At 39.6% G+C, this 21,830-nt stretch overlaps 1 protein-coding gene across 4 annotated transcripts; it reads right to left on the reverse strand.

The window, feature by feature from the left end:
* Positions 1-20: 20 nt before the first annotated feature.
* On the reverse strand, positions 21-16,910 carry cdca4 (cell division cycle associated 4). Of its 4 annotated transcripts, none has more exons than XM_061987430.2 (3): positions 16,669-16,910; positions 10,922-11,059; positions 21-2,108 (listed from the first exon to the last, which is right to left on the reverse strand). In XM_061987430.2, the coding sequence occupies exon 3, from the start codon at positions 2,097-2,099 to the stop codon at positions 1,191-1,193; it is 909 nt and encodes a 302-aa protein (XP_061843414.1). In that variant the 5' UTR covers positions 2,100-2,108; positions 10,922-11,059; positions 16,669-16,910; the 3' UTR covers positions 21-1,190. The 4 variants fall into 4 exon arrangements, with proteins under 4 accessions (XP_061843414.1, XP_061843416.1, XP_061843413.1 ...); XM_061987432.2 differs by having other exon boundaries at positions 10,922-11,062; XM_061987429.2 differs by lacking the exon at positions 10,922-11,059 and having other exon boundaries at positions 16,669-16,908.
* Between the last annotated feature and the right edge of the window lie 4,920 nt (positions 16,911-21,830).

A 21,830-nucleotide genomic window follows, 5' to 3' on the forward strand; every position in this document is an offset into this window, starting at 1 on the left:
TAAAACCACACGACACAATCAATAGTTGCAGCTTTTATTATAAAAAATATTTACAAAGACGCTACAATGTTTGTTTTTTTTCCTTAATATAAAAAAATGCATACATTTTACAACGGTAATAAGTCTTTGAAGTTCTAGCTCCCATTCAGACCAGCGTGACATCCTTCAGGAGTGTTGGGTATCAATACTGTATTTGTGTCAATACATCTCCTTTGCCTGAGTTCGTCTCTTCATCGCCGCGAGAACCCATTTGGGATGAAAACATTGCATTTAGCACATCTTCAGGAGAAAAGGCAACTGTTGCATAAAAGGACTTAAAGGACTTAGTTGGAGTCGGATACAATCATTTTGTAACGCGCATGACAGAGCTGCATAGTGACTGGACTTGTGACCTGGTTATTGGGGTGGGAAAAAACAGGTGCTGCGCTCAAACCAAAATGTGGGGCCTAATGGTGGACTGGACATTGTATGTACCTAGGTAGAATAAATACAATAAATAAAAACATAATAAATTAAAGAAATATGGCTTCTTCATGAGCTGCGTAGAAATGTTTGCTTCCCTGGATAAAAGCTTTGGAGAGTGACGGAACAGCGCCTGTAATGCAGGAACGTGCCGGTCTGGCTCCGGTCCACCAAACCTCAGGAAGACACTTGAGTCTCGAATCCGGCTACATTAAAATCTTAAAAACCGCTTGGGGGGAGGGGGCTGGGGGGGACAGAAAAAATAATAATATATCAAAGGATACTTGCAAAATCCCCCAACTGTATAATGCAAAAAAATATATTTCTATATACACATACATACATATACATAGACTCCATTCATATTTGCTCAGATCTTTAGGAAAATATGCATCCATTCATAGATTTGGATTGACGTGGTTGTGTTGTAGTGTGACGACTTGCAATAAATAGCCGTAGGAGGAGCTCCGATGGCGGACGTAAACGCGGAGAATGCGCAGAGAGGACCGAGTCAGACCCTCGACAAAGTAAGAAATGGACTGCTTGAGAATTTCTCCAAGTCATGTTTGGAATACACTGGAAGAAGAGTTAAAAAAAAAATAAAAGGTCCCAATGTGAGCTGCCAATCCAAAAATCTTTTTTTGGCTCGCAGTTAATCCCCCCCCTTTTCCCAAAATTTCCCCACAATCAAAAGCACATTCACAAAGTCCCAGGGAATGCGGCGCCTTTCAGGAGCCCACTATGATCTCCATGATGTGGTCCAGTTCGTTCAGGTCCGACCTGCAGCTGGCGCTGGAGCTGAGGGAGGGCGGCCCGTGGGAGGAGAGGCTCTCCAGGAGGTCGTAAGGTCCCATCTTGGGGGCGCTCTGCATGCCCGTCAGCACCGTGTCCAGTTCGTAGTAGGACGGGTCCACGTCCGAAAACAGTTCTTCCAACGCAGAGTCCGGCGGGGGCGGCGGCGGGTGCTTGATCTCAAAGGTCCCGAAGACCTGCTCCCCCGGCCGAGAGTCCGCCTCAGGTCGCTCCGCCTCCTCCGCCTCCCCCTCCGACACGCACTCCTCGATGTCGTCCTCCTCCTCGTCCTCGCACTCCCCGTCGTCCTCCTGGTCCTCCCAGCAGGGCCCCATCCCGAAGGGCCCCACCAGGTAGGACGCCGTCGACAGCTGCGGCGAGACGGGCGACAAAGTGGACATGACCTCCTTGTCCACGTCCCCCTCCATCACCACCTCCTCCGAGTGGTAGCCCTCGTCCAGGCCCACCACCGGGTAGGGCTTGGGGCTCTGGCCCGCCTGGGCCGCCGGGTCCGACTGCCGGCAGAGCACCTCGGTGGCCACCAGGCGGTCGCTGGGACACTGGGCGGCGGCCAGGGCCTGGGTCATGATCTGCCAGGTGCCGTCCTGCGTCATCTCCTCCTGGATCTGCCGCACCGTGTTGGCTATGAGCACCGAGCGGCAGAGGTTGGGCTCCACCAGCATGTGGCACAGCTGCAGCTTGATCAGCGACATGTCCAGCAGCGACTGGCGCTGGAGGCTGTACGAGGGCGACGGCGTCCGCGTCACGGGACTCTGGCTGCCGCCGCTGGAGGCCGCTTCCTCTCCGGGGTCGGCGAACTTACGCTTGGTGCCCTTTGGAAACATGGCGTCTGTCTGATGGCGGCCAGAGGACAAAGAAAAAACCATTTAGACACAAAAGTCGGCACACGGACAACAATCCTGCTGTTCACTAAGAGGGGAACTGTTGTATATATGTATGTATATATGTATGTGTGTGAGAGCTATGGAGGCTATGTGCTGCAATATTGGCCTGGATTTACACCGCAGGTCAGCGTGTCGCGCCCAATTCCCATGTTGTGACTAGGGTTGCAACTAACGACTAATTTGATCATCGATTAATCTGTCGATTATTACTTCGATTAATCGATTAATAATCGGATAAAAGAGACAAACTACATTTCTATCCTTTCCAGTATTTTATTAGAAGAAAAACAGCATACTGGCACCATACTTAATTTGATTATTGTTTCTCAACTGTTTGTAAATGTTGCAGTTTATAAAAAAAATTAAAAAAATAAAATAAAAATAAAGCCTCTGCGCATAGCATAGATCCAACGAATCGATGACTAAATTAATCGGCAACTATTTTTATAATCGATTTTAATCGATATAATTAGAGATGTCCGATAATATCGGGCTGCCGATATTATTGGCCGATAAATGCTTTAAAATGTAATATCGGAAATTATCGGTATCGTTTTTTTATTATTATCGGTATCGTTTTTTTAAATTTTTTTTATTAAATCAACATAAAAAACACAAGATACACTTACAATTAGTGCACCAACCCAAAAAACCTCCCTCATTCACACTCATTCACACAAAAGGGTTGTTTCTTTCTGTTATTAATATTGTGGTTCCTACATTATATATCAATATATATCAATACAGTCTGCAAGGGATACAGTCCGTAAGAACACATGATTGTGCGTGCTGCTGGTCCACTAATAGTACTAACCTTTAACAGTTCATTTTACTCATTTTCATTAATTACTAGTTTCTATGTAACTGTTTTTGTATTGTTTTACTTTCTTTTTTATTCAAACATTTTTTTATAATTTATTTATTTAATTAATTTTTTTAATAAGGACCTTATCTTCACCATACCTGGTTGTCCAAATTAGTCATAATAATGTGTTAATTCCACGACTGTATAAATCAGTATCGGTTGATATCGGTGTCGGTTGATATCGGTATCGGTAATTAAAGAGTTGGACAAAAGCCGGAATATCGGATATCGGCAAAAAGCCATTATCGGACATCCCTAGATTTAATCGATTAGTTGTTGCAGCCCTAGTTGTGACCCTACATCCAACGCTTTTTGCTGTGCTTTTATGTCAAGTTTACTCCTATCTTCTGTTTTTTTTTTATAGAACCAGTTTACCAGGAGTGTAACGGCGGATGCGGATTCAGTGTTCCCACATGGTACGCATTAAGTGAGGGACGGGAAGTGTGTCTCGGGCCGGGCAGATAAACCGATATCACTGTAAATAGCGATACATTTGTAATGGGTAATAAAAAATGCTGCTACTTTTTTCCCCCCCATGGTTCGAACCCTGCGGCTTATAAGATGGTGCAGCTAATTTATGGATTTTTCTTTGCTGACGGCAATAATTAAAATAATTGTATTAAAAACTGCGCCCCGGGCTGATGTAACAGTTGATTGGGGGCGCAAAATAAATGAAAATAACATAACATAACAAACAAAAAACACAGACATGGGGTTTTATTGTTTGTGCTATGGCGCCATCTTTGGGGGGAATTTGCTTACTGCAGGTGCATTTATCTGTCGTGTTTCTTTTCCCTTTTTAAACTGGAGCGCTGTTCAGTCTTCTAGCCGTCCATAGCGTTCTACTCCAATGGATTAGTCATTCATCACTCCAAGCGACGCATGTAAGTTTTACAATAGGGGTTTAACGGTACGTGTATTTGTATCGAACCGTTTCGGTACAGGGGTTCCGGTTCGGTTCGGAGGTGTACCGAACGAGTTTCCACACGGACATATTAAGTAGCGTAACGCACATTGTGTAAACAATGCACACCGAGGCACAACACACGGCATGCAAGCAGCTAACGGGCTACGATAGACTGACCATACGTCCTCTTTTCATCGGACATGTCCTCTTTTGCGGAGCTGTCAGGGCGGAGTTTCTTAAATGCCTCAAATGTCCGGCATTTTGAGTTAGGGTTGCGTGTATTTTCAATGTACGTTCAGGGTTAAGAAGGGGTTAAAAACAAAACAAATTGTGCGGGCAGCAGCATTGGTGAGAGAGGGGCAGAGACAGAGAGAGCGAGAGAGTTATGATAAACGCGCATGCGTCGCCAGGCTCTGCTTTCTATCCATAGATTCATCACATTTAATTTTTTATTATCTATGGCAGGGGTGTCAAAAGTGTGCCCCGGAGGCCATTTGCGGCCCACAGCTAATGTTTTAAAGGCCCACGGCACATTATAAAAATACTACTAAAATAAACAAAAAGGTTAAATGTAATTTAGAAAAAGTTGCAATGTTGACTAATAAAACAAAGCTGTTTTTTTTTTCTTTCAAACTGTCATTGCTCAAAACATAATATTGAATCAAAATCAATGTTATTATGAATTATTGACCTATCCAAGGTTCCCATTACTTCACATCAAATATTCCACTAAGAAATATATTTTTGGTGTAAGATTTTGCAAATTTGGTAAATAAATAACCCCAAAATTTATATTTTGTTGTTTTCTTACTGTACCGAAAATTAACCGAACCGTGACCTCTAAACCGAGGTAAGTACCGAACCGAAATTTTTGTGTACCGTTACACCCCTATTTTAAAGTTAAAGTTAAAGTACCAATGATTGTCACACACACACTAGGTGTGGCGAGATTATTCTCTGCATTTGACCCATCACCCTTGTTCACCCCCTGGGAGGTGAGGGGAGCAGTGGGCAGCAGCGGTGGCCGCGCCCGGGAATCATTTTGGTGATTTAACCCCCAATTCCAACCCTTGATGCTGAGTGCCAAGCAGGGAGGTAATGGGTCCCATTTTTTTATAGTCTTTGGTATGACTCGGCCGGGGTTTGAACTCACAACCTACCGATCTCAGGGCGGACACTCTAACCACTAGGCCACTGAGTAGGTTACAATATAACAAACTGTTTATACTTACTAAACCGTCCCATTTGTGATATCTGTAGGAGTGTTTTCATGCATATTTGTACCTGCTATCGTAATGTAATTGAGCTAGCGTTGTTAGCATTAGCTAATATGCCAACACGTTTACAAGTCTCTGTGCTAGTATTATTAACTTACAATGGCACTCTTTTTGGTATTGTTTCAGTTTTGTAAATTCACCAAAACGTCACCGTGGAGTTATGGAGTCTGTTTAGCCGATTGGAGAGCTAGCTTCCACACGATGACTTCCGTTTTGTTTGATCAACCGTTTTACCGCCGTGTTACAGACACTGTTTGAAAACAAGGTATGTAAATAAACATATACAGAATCTTACCAAATAACTCATGTCGCAATCTGCGGCTTATAGTCCGATGCTGCTAATATATGGAAAAATATTTTTCTTCTTCTAAAGGTTAGTTGGTGAGTTAGATCCCGTTTTTTTTTTGTGGTCGGAAGAAACCGTAAATAATGAAGCATGGTTGGTTGCATGAACAAAAGCACTCGCGGTCTTTTAACCGAGCAAAATCAGAAGTGAGCAATAGGAGGGAAATGCGAAAGCCAATCGTGAACAGTATCAATTATCAAGTTCGGTTGCGCCATCTTGTTGTCTCGCTGTTGATTCTCTGCATGGAGTGAGAACAAAAAGTACAATGAGTGCTGCAGAGAGCGAATAAATTGTCAGCTTGAGATTATGACAGATTTTTGGAATTTTTGGAATAGTGTTTCTCTTTTTAACCCTCGTCCGTTCCCTATTCGGATGTACGGAAACAACAGGTAAGAACTAAAGTGCAGGACTGTATGAATAAAATAAATAACACATGTGCTACTTTAGAATAATTTGGTCCAATAATATTGTGAGACAGGCCCCTTCTTTGGCTACTTTTAAGACCCTTCTTAAAACCCTTTTTTTCCCCAGTGGTTTTTAACCCAACTGTTTTTAACTGCTTTTTATCTAACAAATTGTTCTTAGGGTAATTTGTACCATATTTTTTGGAGTATAAATCGCTCCGTAGTATAAGTCGCACCAGCCGAAAATGCATAATAAAGAAGGAAAAAAACATATATAAGTCGCACTGAAGTATAAGTCACATTTTTGGGGGAAATGTATTTGATAAAAGCCAACACCAAGAATAGACATTTGAAAGGCAATTTATAATAAATAAAGAATAGTGAACAACAGGCTGAATAAGTGTACGTTATATGAGGCATAAATAACCAACTGGTATGTTAACGTAACATATTATGGTAAGAGTCATTCAAATAACTATAACATATAGAACATGCTATACGTTTACCAAACAATCTGTCACTCCTAATCGCTAAATCCCATGAAATCTTATACGTCTAGTCTCTTACGTGAATGAGCTAAATAATATTATTTGATTTTTTACGGTAATGTGTTAATAATTTCACACATAAGTCGCTCCTGAGTATAAGTCGCACTTCCGGCCAAACTATGAAAAAAACTGCGACTTATAGTCCGAAAAATACGGTATTTGCTTTTTCAATGTGTATTTTGCTTCTGTTTTAAATGTTATTTTTTTAGTCTGTCCTTTGCCTCTATTTTTTTGTGGTGTACAGCCCTTTGTTCTTCAACTGTGGTTGTTTTTAAAGGGCTTTATAAATAAAGTTGGTATGGTATATTTAAATATGAATTAATGCGTAACATAAATTCATGTCCATACTTAAATAAGTATAACAGACCAAATTAAATGTTACACGGCTGTAACTTCCTAGTACTAAACCTGCAAAAAATACTTCTTGTCAGGTTTCTCTGTTTACATTTTCACACCTAATGCACTATTTATTCCACCGTATTAAGCATTTATTACACATCCCTTATTTTTTATCTTCATTTAAAGAGGTTATTGTTCAGTTTTTGTGATTTTTGAATTGTGTTGACATTTCCTTTATGCTTCGATAGCTAAGTGGATTATAACTCAAGAGGAAGTTACATTTCAAATAAAATGTTTTAACATTTAGTAACGTTTGTTAATATCGGAAAACTTATATCGTGATACAGTTTTCAGCCATGTCGCCCAGCCCACTAGTGACACATTTAGTCTGAAAACTGGTCTGGTGCAGCCCCAGACTGTGGCCAAGGAAAAGCTAGAGCTTCTGTTCGTCTCCTGTGTGGGGTCTTTCCGGTGGAATACGGACTAAGACGAGTGGATAAGAGGAAAGAAGTGTCCCGCCATTGTTTAGACAAGACGGGGAACGGAGCTACAAGCTGAACTATTAATGCTGCACTTCAACCAATAATACATGGTACTAAAATAATAGTTGTCTGCATTGCTCAAGAAGAAACCTTGTAAATGTTTTGTACTGCAGACCCCGTTAATTAGTAGCACTTAGTTTGATGTTATATTTTAAAAATCAAACCACAATCACTAGACTCCTAATATCTACGCCAGTAATTCTCAAACTGTGGTACGCGGGCTGTAAAACGTACACAAGATGAGTTTGCTAAGTATAAAAATGAGCTGAAATTTTTGGAATAAAAGAAACTACTGTTCCAAATGTGTCCACTGGATGTCGCAATTCTTAAGAGCGCACATTGCTTTAAAAGGGGCGTAGCTATGTCCTAGACAAGATAGAGGCAACACTTCCTGTTTGGACACTAGTAATTACGAGCGGTGTAACGGCACACAAAAATTTGGTTCGGTACGTACCTCGGTTTAGAGGTCACGGTTTGGTTCATTTTCGGTACAGTAAGAAAACAACAAATATAATTTTTTTGGTTATTTATTTACCAAATTTGCAAAATTTTCCACCAAAAATATTTTTCTTAGTGGAATATTTGATGTGAAGTACTCGGAACCTTGGATAGGTCAATAATTCATAATACCGTATTTCCTTGAATTAGCGCCCGGGCGGTAATTAATTTAAAACCTCTTCTCATTCCGGCGCTTACCAAAGGTATGCGGTAAATTTAGGCATGCGCTTATAAATTTGAGTGTGATGTAAGGATACCATCATGACATCGCTTAATGCCGCAATAAAATGTAAAGCACAGTGAATCATCCCGGGAGTTCTTTTTGTTTGGGTCTGAAAAGGCAATTAAAATAACATTATTACCGCCTGTTGGCAGGTTTTCTTAGCTCATGGTTTGTTTCTGAAATGTTACTCGTACAACTGCATCAAAATGACTCATATTTGACACACGCAGCTGTATTAATAAAACATTTTTTCAAAATAAAGCGCTTTGAAAGACGCAACTCCAACAACAAAAAGTCAGCTCTCCACCACTACAAACTAACACAATATTAATAATAAGAATTGCAATTATATAAAACGTAGTAAGTAGGTGACTTACCCGGCAGTAATTCTAGTCATACGCTAATTATTTTGCGAAACGAGTTTGACCCGGCGGTAATTCTAGGCATATGCTAATTATTTTGCGAAATGAGTTTGACCCGGCGGTAATTCTAGGCATGCGCTAATTATTTTGCGAAACTAGTTTGAACCGGCGGTAATTCTAGGCATGCGCTAATTATTTTGCGAATTGAGTTAGACCCGGCGGTAAATCGAGGCATGCGCATACTACATACCCAGTGGCAATACAAGGAAATACGGTAACATTGATTTTGATTCAATATTGTGTTTTGAGCAATGACAGTTTGAAAGAAAAAAAAAAAGCTTTGTTTTATTAGTCAACATTGCAACTTTTACTAAATTACATTTAACCTTCAAGCTTTTTTATTTCACTTTTGTTATGTTTTTGTTTATTTTAATAGTATTTTTAGAATGTGCCGTGGGCCTTTAAAACATTAGCTGTGGGCCGCAAATGGCCTCCGGTGCACACTTTTGACACCCCTGCTATAGATAATAAAAAATAAAATCTGATAAATCTATGGATAAAAAGCAGAGCCTGGCGACGCATGCGCGTTTATCATAACTCTCTCTCTCTCTCTGTCTCTGCCCCTCCCTCACCAATGCTGCTGCACGCACAATTTGTTTTGTTTTTAACCCCTTCTTAACCCTGAACGTACATTGAAAATACACGCAACCGACATTTGAGGCAATTAAGAAACTCCGGCCTGACAGCTCCGCAAAAGAGGACATGTCCGGTGAAAAGAGGACGTATGGTCAGTCTATCCTAGCCCGTTAGCTGCTAGCATGCCGTGTGTTGTGCCTCAGTGTGCATTGTTTACACAACGTGCGTTACGCTACTTAATATGTCCGTGTGGAAACTCGTTCGGTACACCTCCGAACCGAACCGGAACCCCTGTACCGAAACGGTTCAATACAAATACACGTACCGTTACACCCCTAGTAATTACACTGCTTATTAGAGATAGTATACAAAATGTGAGTTGTTACGTTCATGCCTGCATTGTCAAATATGTTGTTGGTAATGTAACCTGTCATATTTGATCATCTGTACATGTCCTGTTGCTGGGGACACATTTTCTGGGGGCACATAAATATGCTAAAATAATTCCAAATTGGCAAGTTTTGTTGTGGATACATATGTACAAAATAAACATCAGCTGAGGAAAATGAGTAAATTACATTAATAACATCCTGTAACTTGCTTTTGATATTATTAATTCAATCTTCTGATAGATTAAAAATTAACACCAACGCAAGCATTTTAAAACTCTGCCCGACTCAATTCCACCTATTTGACTGATGATTATTGGGAAAGTATAAATAACGACAAATGATAGAATACGATTAACTAGGGGTGTAACGATTTATCAGATTTAATTTTTTATTATCTATAGCAGGGGTGTCAAAAGTGTGCCCACAGCTGATGTTTTAAAGGCCCACGGCACATTCTAAAAATACTATTAAAATAAACAAAAACATAACAAAAGTGAAATAAAAAAGCTTAAAGGTTAAATGTAATTTAGAAAAAGTCGCAATGTTGACTAATAAAACAAAGCTGTTTTTTTTTTTTTTTCAAACTGTCATTGCTCAAAACATAATATTGAATCAAAATCAATGTTATTATGAATTATTGACCTATCCAAGGTTCCCATTACTTCACATCAAATATTCCACTGAGAAAAATATTTTTGGTGGAAGATTTTGCAAATTTGGTAAATAAATAACCCGAAAATGTATATTTTGTTGTTTTCTTACTGTACCAAAAATGAACCGAACTGTGACCTCTAAACCGAGGTACGTACCGAACCGAAATTTTTGTGTACCGTTACACCCCTACTGTTGACCGCAAAATGCAAGTGTAAAAAAACATTAGGATTTGTTCTCTTTTCAAACAAAGACAATCTGAAGCTGTCTTTATTTTCAAGTTATCATGCCATGATTTTACCAAGTGGTCCCTGAGCTCAAATGAGCTAGACACCCCTGGTCTATTGGTACGCCAAAGAATGACTTGATTAAAGTGCAGTGTTTTTTGTCCTATATTCAAACAAACAGTGTTACTGTTCAAACTGTGCGACCAAAAGTATTGGTAAATAAAACCTCTGCTTTGTTTTTAATGAATACTGAGGCCTACTATACTGTATCTTAATGTGGGCCATTTTAGTGTTTTCTGAGGTGGTACTTGGTGGAAAAAAACACTGATCTACGCCATAGCTCATTGCCAATGTAGCGCTACTGTATCATTTTCATCGTCTTTAGCGACTTATTTACGTCGGATGTCAAACCATGCAGTGTAAATCCAGCTGGTGTGCAAGAAGCAGCTGTGACTTTGTGAATGAACTCTACAGGACGCTACACTAAACAAAGTGTCTGTTTGTGGGAGTTTGGGTTTTTGTCGTCTGTAAAAAGTTTGCTATACCTTTCCTGTTGAGAGGCACAGGCAATAGCATAGCAGCGTGGTCCCGGCTGCAACGCTTCTAGTACGTTTGTATGAGCGACAAGCAGCTTTTGTTCTGCGCCATTTCTGCCCATTTTAGGCCAGTCTGAGGCAAGACTCCTGCTGGGCGGAACAACCACACTTTTAACAGACCACGGAGCCACCAAAAATAGCACGCTTTGCCAACTAAATGCGGGCGCTGCATCAAAGTAAGCACAAGCTAGCAGGAGAACAAGAACACAAAGAAAAGAAAAAACAAAAAAAGTGACGTGCTCCCACTGCCACCTGTGAGCAAGAAAATAGCCCATCAATAGGAAGTTGATTGACAAGTCAGAGCATTGACATGATTGACAGTACAGCGGCCACTAATGTTTGCAAGACAGATCAGGTTACACGCGTCCAAACCGGTAGAACGAGATTTGGACTCGTCACTGGGAGGGGAGGAAAAGCGGAGTTGACTTCCTGATTTCTAGTCCACGAATTAAAACAAAACTCCTGCCAACGTTTTACGGTCCCGAAAAAAAAAAAGAGCGTGGATCTCGGTGAAGCCACTCGGAACCACAGCCTGACGCTTATTTCTTTTTTTTTAACTTTCCGTCATCAGGCACAATCCAGCACTGCTGCGCTCTATTCACATTCCTCTGTGGGATCTTTTCAAACACCCTCCACAGACACAAAGTAGTATTAGCAGACATTTTTGACACATTAGTGTTGGGGGGGGGAAAAATACACAATTACAAAACAGTCACTGTATTGCAGCCATAAAGTACATTTGTCATTTTTCAAGGCCGGTTAAATGCTCCAAACGACACAATACAATTAGAACATGGTGAAGTCCCACTCTGTGCATAAAGGATAAAAAAACCCACATATTGACATTTTAAATCAATACAAAAATAGACACAAGTCCACATGAAAAGCAACAATGAAAGATAAATAACAGCAACTGTCCTCTTTAGGTTCAAAGTCACCATATTTTGAGCAAATGTAAGTTAAGTGGATTTAGTGTTCAAAGACGGTGCCTGCAAATCTAAAAAAATCATGTAATTAAAGAAAGGGTAAGAAGGCAATGGTGATCATGTGATGTCTTCCTGTTTGTTAGCCTGTTAAACAAGACAAGCTACACAGAGCACTAACTCGCTAATCAAAAGGCATTAAAACTAGTCATAGAAACTGGGAGGGGGGGAAAAGGGAATAAATCCAGCCAAAATGGTTAAAAGTGGTTATAGTGTAGAATGTCATCAACACATCAAGCACACATTGAACACAAAGTCACGTTGGCTTCCTGGATGTCATTTTGAACGTCTTTATTTCCTGCTGTTTACCAGGCTGAGGTTGTGACATCACTACGTTATGGAAGTTTATACAACAATACAAAAGTACAAATGCGGTGAATAATAAGAGTACTTAAAAACAAAATCTGACTGTAATAGATACAGATTTTTGCCAACTAAAATTAGCCTGGTTTGAGTTGGATACAAAATGTTTGTGGTGCAACACAAATCATACAACTGTAGTCTTTTATCGAATGATAATTTCTTGATGTTATACTAATACATCCAACAAAGAAAAATGCCTGATACTTTGTCCTACCAGTACTTGCAAAATAAAAGGGCACTGGGTCTCAATGTGTGTATGAGAGGCTGCAGCCACCTCAACACTTGGTACATAATGTAGGAGTTTGTTTCAAGCCGCACTAAAATGCATAATTGTGTACATTTAGCTAAATAGGATACTAAATATACCCCAAATGTCTTCTCCGCATTGCGTTTTTCAATAAAGTTTGTAGTTTCAGTTTAAATGTGGTATTTTGCTTTTGTTGTACCAAATAAGATTTTCGTTGAAAGTGTACCACAGTGTTTTGACACTGACTAATAAGCTAGTGTTTTTCAACCTTTTTTGAACCAAGGCGCATTTTTTACATTGACAAAATGCAGAGGCACACCACCAGCAGAAATCATTAAAAAACTAAACTCAGTTGACAGTAAAAAATCGTTGTCGTAATTGTTGGATATGACTTCAAACCGTAACCAACCATGCATCAATATAGCTCTTGTCTCAAAAAAGGTGTACTGTCACCACCTGTCACATCACGCTGTGACTTATTTGGAGTTTTCCTGTGTGTAGTGTTTTAGCTCTTGTCTTGTGCTCCTATTTTGGTGGCTTTTCCTGTTTTGTTGGTATTCTCCTGTAGCAGTTTCAGGTCTTCCTTTGAGCGCTATTTCCCCGCATCTACTTTGTGTTAGCAATCAGGAATATTTTAGTTGTTTTTATCCTCCTTTGTGGGGACATTGTTGATTGTCATGTCATGTTCGGATGTACATTGTGGACGCCGTCTTTGCGCCGCTGTAAGTCTTTGCTGTCGTCCAGCATTCTGTTTTTGTTTACTTTGTAGCCAGTTCGGTTTTAGTTCCGTTCTGCATAGCCTTCACTAAGCTTCGATGCCTTTTCTTAGGGGCACTCACCTTTTGTTTATTTTTGGTTTAAGCATTAGACACCTTTTTACCTGCACTCTGCCTCCCGCTGTTTCCGACATCTACAAAGCAATTATCTACCGGCTGCCACCTACTAATATGGAAGAGTATTACACGGTTACTCTGCATCGACACTCGACAACAACACATAATTTGCAGACTATAATTACTGGTTTGCCGAAAATATTTTTAACCAAATAGGTGAAATTAGATCATCTCCCACGGCACACCCGACTGTATTGCCGTGGCACCGTGGTTGAAAAACACTGGACTAAGCTATGTACCGTATTTTTCGGACTATAAGTCGCAGTTTTTTTCCATAGTTTGGCCAGGGGTGCGACTTATACTCAGGAGCGACTTATGTGTGAAATTATTAACACATTACCGTAAAATATCAAATAATAATATTTAGCTCATTCATGTAAGAGACTAGACCAGTGGTTCTTAACCTGGGTTCGATCGAACCCTAGGGGTTCGGTGAGTCGGCCTCAGGGGTTCGGCGGAGATCAAAACACACCCGACTCATCGTGTAAATACAAACTTCTCCCCATCGGCGTATTACGGATACTGCAACAGCTGACTGATTTGCAGGTGTGTAATTTGTTGTGAGTTTATGCACTGTGTTGGTTTTGTTGTTTGAACAAGGTGATGTTCATGCACGGTTCATTTTATGCACCAGTAAAAAAACATGGTAACACTTTAGTATGGGGAACATATTCACCATTAATTAGTTGCTTATTAACATGCAAATTAGGAACATATTGGCTTATAACTAGTCATTATTAAGTACTTATTAATGCCTTATTCGGCATGGCCTTATTATAACCCGAACCCTCTAACCCTAAGCAAATAACTCTAAATTAAGTCTTTATTACTTAGAATATGTTCCCATAGTGTCCAAATAACTCTAAATTAAGTCTTTGTTACTTAGAATGTGTTACCCATACTAAAGTGTTACCAAAAACATATAACTTTGTCTTGAATTTGAAAAAAAAAACATTTTATTTTTGAAAAACACCGGACTAAGCTATGTACCGTATTTTTCGGAGTATAAGTCGCTCCGGAGTATAAGTCGCACCGACCGAAAATGCATAATAAAGAAGGAAAAAAACATATATAAGTCGCACTGGAGTATAAGTCGCATTTTTGGGGGAAATTTATTTGATAAAAGCCAACACCAAGAATAGACATTCGAAAGGCAATTTAAAATAAATAAAGAATAGTGAACAACAGGCGGAATAAGTGTACGTTATATGAGGCATAAATAACCAACTGAGAAAGTGCCTGGTATGTTAACGTAACATATTATGGTAAGAGTCATTCAAATAACTATAACATATAGAACATGCTATACGTTTACCAAACAATCTGTCACTCCTAATCGCTAAATCCCAAGAAATCTTATACGTCTAGTCTCTTACGTGAATGAGCTAAATAATATTATTTGATATTTTACGGAATAGGGTTAATAATTTCACACATAAGTCGCTCCTGAGTATAAGTCGCACCCCCGGCCAAACTATGAAAAAAAACTGCGATTTATAATCCGGAAAATACGGTAATATTATTTGATTTTTACGGTAATGTGTTCATAATTTACGGTCGCTCCTGTGTATAAGTCACACCCCCAAACTATGAAAGAAACTGTGACTTATAGTCCGAAAAATACGGTAATATTATTTGATATTTTACGGTAATGTGTTCATAATTTACGGTCGCTCCTGAGTATAAGTCGCACCCCCGGCCAAACTATGAAAAAAAACTGCGACTTATAGTCCGAAAAATACGGTAATATTATTTGATTTTTACGGTAATGTGTTCATAATTTACGGTCGCTCCTGTGTATAAGTCACACCCCCAAACTATGAAAAAAACTGACTTATAGTCCGAAAAATACGGTAATATTATTTGATATTTTACGGTAATGTGTTAATAATTTACGGTCGCTCCTGTGTATAAGTCGCACCCCTGGCCAAACTATGAAAAAAACTGCGACTTATAGTCTGAAAAATACGGTAATATTATTTGATATTTTACGTTAATGTGTTCATAATTTACGGTCGCTCCTGAGTATAAGTCGCACCCCCCGGCCACACTATGAAAAAAAACTGCGACTTATAGTCCGAATAATACGGTAATATTATTTGATATTTTACGGTAATGTGTTCATAATTTACGGTCGCTCCTGAGTATAAGTCGCAAACTATGAAAAAAAACTGCGACTTATAGTCTGGAAAATACGGTAATATTTGATTTTTACGGTAATGTGTTCATAATTTACAGTCGCTCCTGAGTATAAGTCGCACTATGAAAAAAACTGCGACTTATAGTCCGAAAAATACGGTATAATGTGTACTTTTTTTCTCTCCTTAAAAACCAAAACAATAAATGCTGACATTGAGCTTAATTTGTTCTTTCAAAATGTTCTAAACTACACTTGTAATGTCACCCACAAAAATAAAGCTCATCATTCCACGAAAAAAAAAAGAAAAATATAAGGAGTTTCGCGTCATGTTAAGAAAAAACACTTTGTAGTCACTTTATCGCGCCTAAAAGAGCGTGTGAGATTAAAGCAAAAAAAAAAATCAATAAAAATACATAAGTGTGTTTTAATGTAATAAGTGAGTAATAGAAGACGTAAACAAAGTGTGTTTGGTGTTGACGGACACAAGACGCAGTGTCGCTTTACGTCAATGGCTGCTAGCTTGGCCCATCCCCCACCGCGCGGCCCTGCTCGCCGTCATTAATCAATAACACTCATCCTTATCGTTTCTTTCTCTATCGCCCGGCACCACGACGACGCTATTCGCCGCGGAAAGGCGGACGTCGCGCGGGTCCATTGACGCGAGCCGCTCGGCGCTGAGAGCGACGAGCGGGCGTCTTAGCCGCGGTGTGCTTTTGTCTTTCCAGCGCGACAATGAGGCCATTTTGCGCTGCTAAGCTAGCCGCTAGCCCCCCGGCTAGCTTAGCTCGCTGGGGGGGAAAGCGGAGCGGGCTCCAATGTTGCAAGAAGCTGGCGAAAAGGGCTCTTAATCGGGGTTAAAAGTCACCAAGCGCCGGTGCGTGTCGCCGGTTTCATCTTTCGCGTCTTAAAGGCGAAAACGGCAAGCTAATTAGCCGCGCCGAGAGCCCACCCATTCCTCCGCGGTGCCTCTTCCTCCTTCTGCCGCCGTCACCGAAAGCACTTTTTTAAACTTGCTAAAAACCAAGAAAGACATGAGCGTCCCGGGGACTTATTGACATGGCGGCACTCACCTGCTCTTCGTCTTATTGGATTCCGGCCTCGCTCATAGGATCGACGGCAGGGAAAGCGGAGATGAGGTTCCGATGAGATCATTCATGCCACGGCTTCAAAAAGTGAAGTCTCCGCTGCTGCTGTTGGAGCCGCCAGCCAGCCAGCCAGGGAGGGGGAGGGGAGCCGACACACACGGCCGCCATATGCCTTCCATTCCTCGCTAATCATCTTCATCATTGCTCTTCCTCGCGGTGCTTCCAACGCAAACGCAACTCCTTGACAAGTCTCGCAGCGTCTCCCGGTTTTCCTATTAAATTGTCATTCTCTCATCTTAACAACCGCTGGATAGACTGATAACTTTGTTTTGTATTCCATTCACACATTTAAAAAAAACTTTAAGACCAATGTCTTGGAAAAATATATCATTCTTGAATCAACATGATCAATGTTAATTAAAAACTAAATGTGGGATATAAATATAATGGAAGTATAATTGTTTGTATATAGTATATAATTGGTGCAAAGGTTTAACGTGTACAAGGATATTTCACATGCCTTTACTGGGTATATAATTGAACAGTATTTATGTTAGTGCATCTGCCTCACAATACGAAGGTCCTGCAGTCTTGGGTTCAATCCCGGGCTCGGGATCTTTCTGTGTGGAGTTTGCATGTCCTCCCCGTGACTGCGTGGGTTCCCTCCGGGTACTCCGGCTTCCTCCCACTTCCAAAGACATGCACCTGGGGATAAGTTGATTGGCAACACTAAATTGGCCCTAGTGTGTGGATGTGAGTGTGAATGTTGTCTGTCTATCTGTGTTGGCCCTGCGATGAGGTGGCGACTTGTCCAGGGTGTACCCCGCCTTCCGCCCGATTGTAGCTGAGATAGGCTCCAGCGCCCCCCGCGACCCCAAAGGGAATAAGCGGTAGAAAATGGATGGATGGAGTATTTATGTTGTGTACAATGTGTATTCATAATATGTTGTGAAAAGGAAATTTGCTTTTAGGGTTAGGTGCAACTTCAGCCTAAAGCAGTGGTTCTTAACTTTGTTGGAGGTACCGAACCACACCAGTTTCATATGCGCATTCTTTAGTGAAAAAAAAATATATATATTTTTTTCAAATTCAAGACAAAGTTCTATGTTTTTGGTAAAACTTTAGTATGGGGAACATATTCTAAGTAACAAAGACTTAATTTATAGTTTTTTGGACACTAGGGGAACATATTCTAAGTAACAAAGACTTAATTTAGAGTTATTTGGTTAGGGTTAGGGTTAGAGGCTTAGGGCCATGGTTAGAGGGCTAGGGTTATAATAAGGCCATGCCGAATAAGGCATTAATAAGTACTTAAAAATGACTAGTTAAGAACCAATATGTTACTAATTTGCATGTTAATAAGCAACTAATTAATGGTGAATATGTTCCCCATACTAAAGTGTTACTATGTTTTTTTTTACTGGTGCATAAAATGAACCGTGCATGAACATCACCTTGTTCAAAGAACAAAACCAACACAGTGCATAAACTCACAACAAATTACACACCTGCAAATCAGTCTGACTTCTGCTTTTGCCGTATCCGTAATACGCCGATAGGGAGAAGTTTGTATTTACACGATGAGTCGGGTGTGTTTTGACCTCCACCGAACCCCTAGTGTTCGATCGAACCCAGGTTAAGAACCACTGTTCTAACGCAAACGCAACTCCTTGACAAGTCTCGCAGCGTCTCCCGGTTTTCCTATTAAATTGTCATTCTCTCAACTTAACAACCGCTGGATAGAATAATAATTTTGTTTTGTATTTCATTCACACATTTAAAAAAAAACTTTAAGACCAATGTCTTGGAAAAATATATCACTCTTGAATCAACACAGAAGTTAATACTATGATCAATGTTAATTAAAAACTAAATGTGGGATATAAATATAATGGGAGTATAATTGTTTGCATATAGTATATAATTGGTGCAAAGGTGTACAAGGATATTTCACATGCCTTTACTGGGTATATAATTGAACAGTATTTATGTTGTGTACAATGTGTATTTATAATATGTTGTGAAAAGGAAATTTGTTTATAGGGTTAGGTGCAACTTCAGCCTAAACCAGTGGTTCTTAATCTTGTTGGAGGTACCGAACCACACCAGTTTCATATGCGCATTCTTTAGTGAAAAAAAATATATATATATTTTTTTCAAATTCAAGACAAAGTTCTATGTTTTTGGTAAAACTTTAGTATGGGGAACATATTCCATACCTGCCAACTACTCCGGTTTTCCCGTAATTAGTACGGTTTTCATCAACCTATTCCGGGTTACGGTTGCAGTGATAAAAAATATGGTTTTTCATTAATTAAAAAAAACATTTTTTTTTTAAGTTTTATTCACGAAATCGCGTAACAACAATGACAATCGACACTGCTTCCCGTAACTTTCTATCGAGCCAATCCGAATGCCATGCGCGAGGCTATTTATAGCACCGCTGCCAAGCATGAGGCACCAGTTGCCATTGTTTCCAAATGAGCGAACGATCATGGAATCAGCCGGAGAAAAATCGCAAACGAGTCTTAAACCGAAAAGAAAACTGCAGTCATTCCGTGAAGAATATTCAAAAGCCTATCCGGGAATAATTATCCGTTCCAAAAAGGGTGAAAACTACGCGAATTGCACCTTGTGCAGACAAGATTTTTCGATCGGACACGGAGGAATTAGCGATGTAAAAGACCACGTTGGGACAAAAAAACACAAGTCTAATGCCGTTGCTAGCGATACAAGTGGAAAACTTTCAACGTTTTTCGTCGCCCAAACAGATTCTTTGGATGTGATAAATGCCGAAGTTTTATTTACGGAGGCAATAATTGAGCATGAACTTCCAATTGCACTGGCTGATCACATGGGACAGTTATTTCGGAAAATGTTTCCCGACTCGAAAATCGCCAAAAAATATGGATGTGGTCGAACCAAAACATCAAACATTATTCAGTGTCTTGGAACAGAATCCTCAAAAAGTATCGCCGATGTCATGAAGACGGAACCATTTAGCATGTCGACTGACGGCAGCACCGATTATGACGATGTAAAACTGTACCCCATTTGTGTTCGATATTTCGATGACGACATTGGAAGAGTATTGTCAGTACTTCTGTCTTTGAGGGAATGCAATACGGCTTCCACAGGCGAAAACATTTACAAAATACTCGCGGAAGAAATAGACTCAAACGAAATTCCTTGGCAGAATTTGGTTTGCTTTGCTGCCGATAATGCTGCAGTGATGATGGGATCTAAAAAGGGTGTTGCAGCTTTCATTACAGAAATGTCTCCTTCGGTTTACATCGCCGGTAAGTACAGTTCGTAGCATAAAAAAACTCACAAAACATAACATTTTAAGTAAATCTTTTATTACATAAACCATAAATCAAATCAAAAATAATTTCTGTGTACAGTATATCTTTTTATTTGTGATAACGATAACATGTTCAAAACACGTAACATATAACTATCATACTATTCTATTACTCTTTATTAATTTAAAAAATGTCGTCATGAAGTTTTATATGATTTTTGCTGTAATATTTTTGTTTTGAAAAGTCACTGTGACTGATAGAAAAGTGATGGTTTTAGAAACATTTTAACCTGTCTGAATGCTAATAATCATTTTGAACCCCCCACCAGGACTTTGTCCTGGACCTACCGAGGCCTGCGGCCCCTGGACCCTGGCTACTAGGTTTTTCTGATTTCAAAAGTTGGCAGGTATGATATTCTAAGTAACAAAGACTTAATTTATAGTTTTTTGGACACTAGGGGAACATATTCTAAGTAACAAAGACTTAATTTAGAGTTATTTGGTTAGGGTTAGGGTTAGGGCCAGGGTTAGAGGGTTAGGGTTATAATAAGGTCACGCCAAATAAGGCATTAATAAGTACTTAATAATGACTAGTTAAGAACCAATATGTTACTAATTTGCATGTTAATAAGCAACTAATTAATGGTGAATATGTTCCCCATACTAAAGTGTTACTATGTTTTTTTTACTGGTGCATAAAATGAACCGTGCATGAACATCACCTTGTTCAAAGAACAAAGCCAACACAGTGCATAAACTCACAACAAATTACACACCTGCAAATCAGTGTGACTTCTGCTTTTGCCGTATCCGTAATACGCCGATAGGGAGAAGTTTGTATTTACACGATGAGTCAGGTGTGTTTTGACCTCCACCGAACCCCTAGGGTTCGATCGAACCCAGGTTAAGAACCACTGTTCTAACGCAAACGCAACTCCTTGACAAGTCTCGCAGCGTCTCCCGGTTTTCCTATTAAATTGTCATTCTCTCATCTTAACAACCGCTGGATAGACTGATAACTTTGTTTTGTATTCCATTCACACATTTAAAAAAAACTTTAAGACCAATGTCTTGGAAAAATATATCACTCTTGAATCAACACAGTACTTAATACTATGATCAATGTTAATTAAAAACTAAATGTGGGATATAAATATAATGGAAGTATAATTGTTTGTATATAGTATATAATTGGTGCAAAGGTAGTAACATGTGTACAAGGATATTTCACATGCCTTTACTGGGTATATAATTGAACAGTATTTATGTTGTGTACAATGTGTATTCATAATATGTTGTGAAAAGGAAATTTGTTTATAGGGTTAGGTGCAATAAGTGTTCAACTTCAGCCTAAACCAGTGGTTCTTAACCTTGTTGGAGGTACCGAACCACACCAGTTTCATATGTTTCAATTTCATAACAAAGACTTAATTTAGAGTTATTTGGTTAGGGTTAGGGTTAGAGGGTTAGGGCCAGGGTTAGAGGGTTAGGGTTATAATAAGACCATGCCGAATAAGGCATTGATAAGTACTTAAAAATGACTAGTTAAGAACTAATATGTTACTAATTTGCATGTTAATAAGCAACTAATTAATGGTGAATATGTTCCCCGTACTAAAGTGTTACTATGTTTTTTTTACTGGTGCATAAAATTAACCGTGCATGAACATCACCTTGTTCAAAGAACAAACCAACACAGTGCATAAACTCACAACAAATTACACACCTGCAAATCAGAATCAGAATCAGAATCAGCTTTATTGTCATTACGCAAGGTAACGAGATTGAGGCCATTCCATACAGTGCGATGTGTGCATGCTAGAAAAACAATGTGCAAATATAT

This window comes from Nerophis lumbriciformis, linkage group LG26, assembly GCF_033978685.3.
Source record: "Nerophis lumbriciformis linkage group LG26, RoL_Nlum_v2.1, whole genome shotgun sequence".
In the NCBI taxonomy this organism is placed as follows: domain Eukaryota; kingdom Metazoa; phylum Chordata; class Actinopteri; order Syngnathiformes; family Syngnathidae; genus Nerophis; species Nerophis lumbriciformis.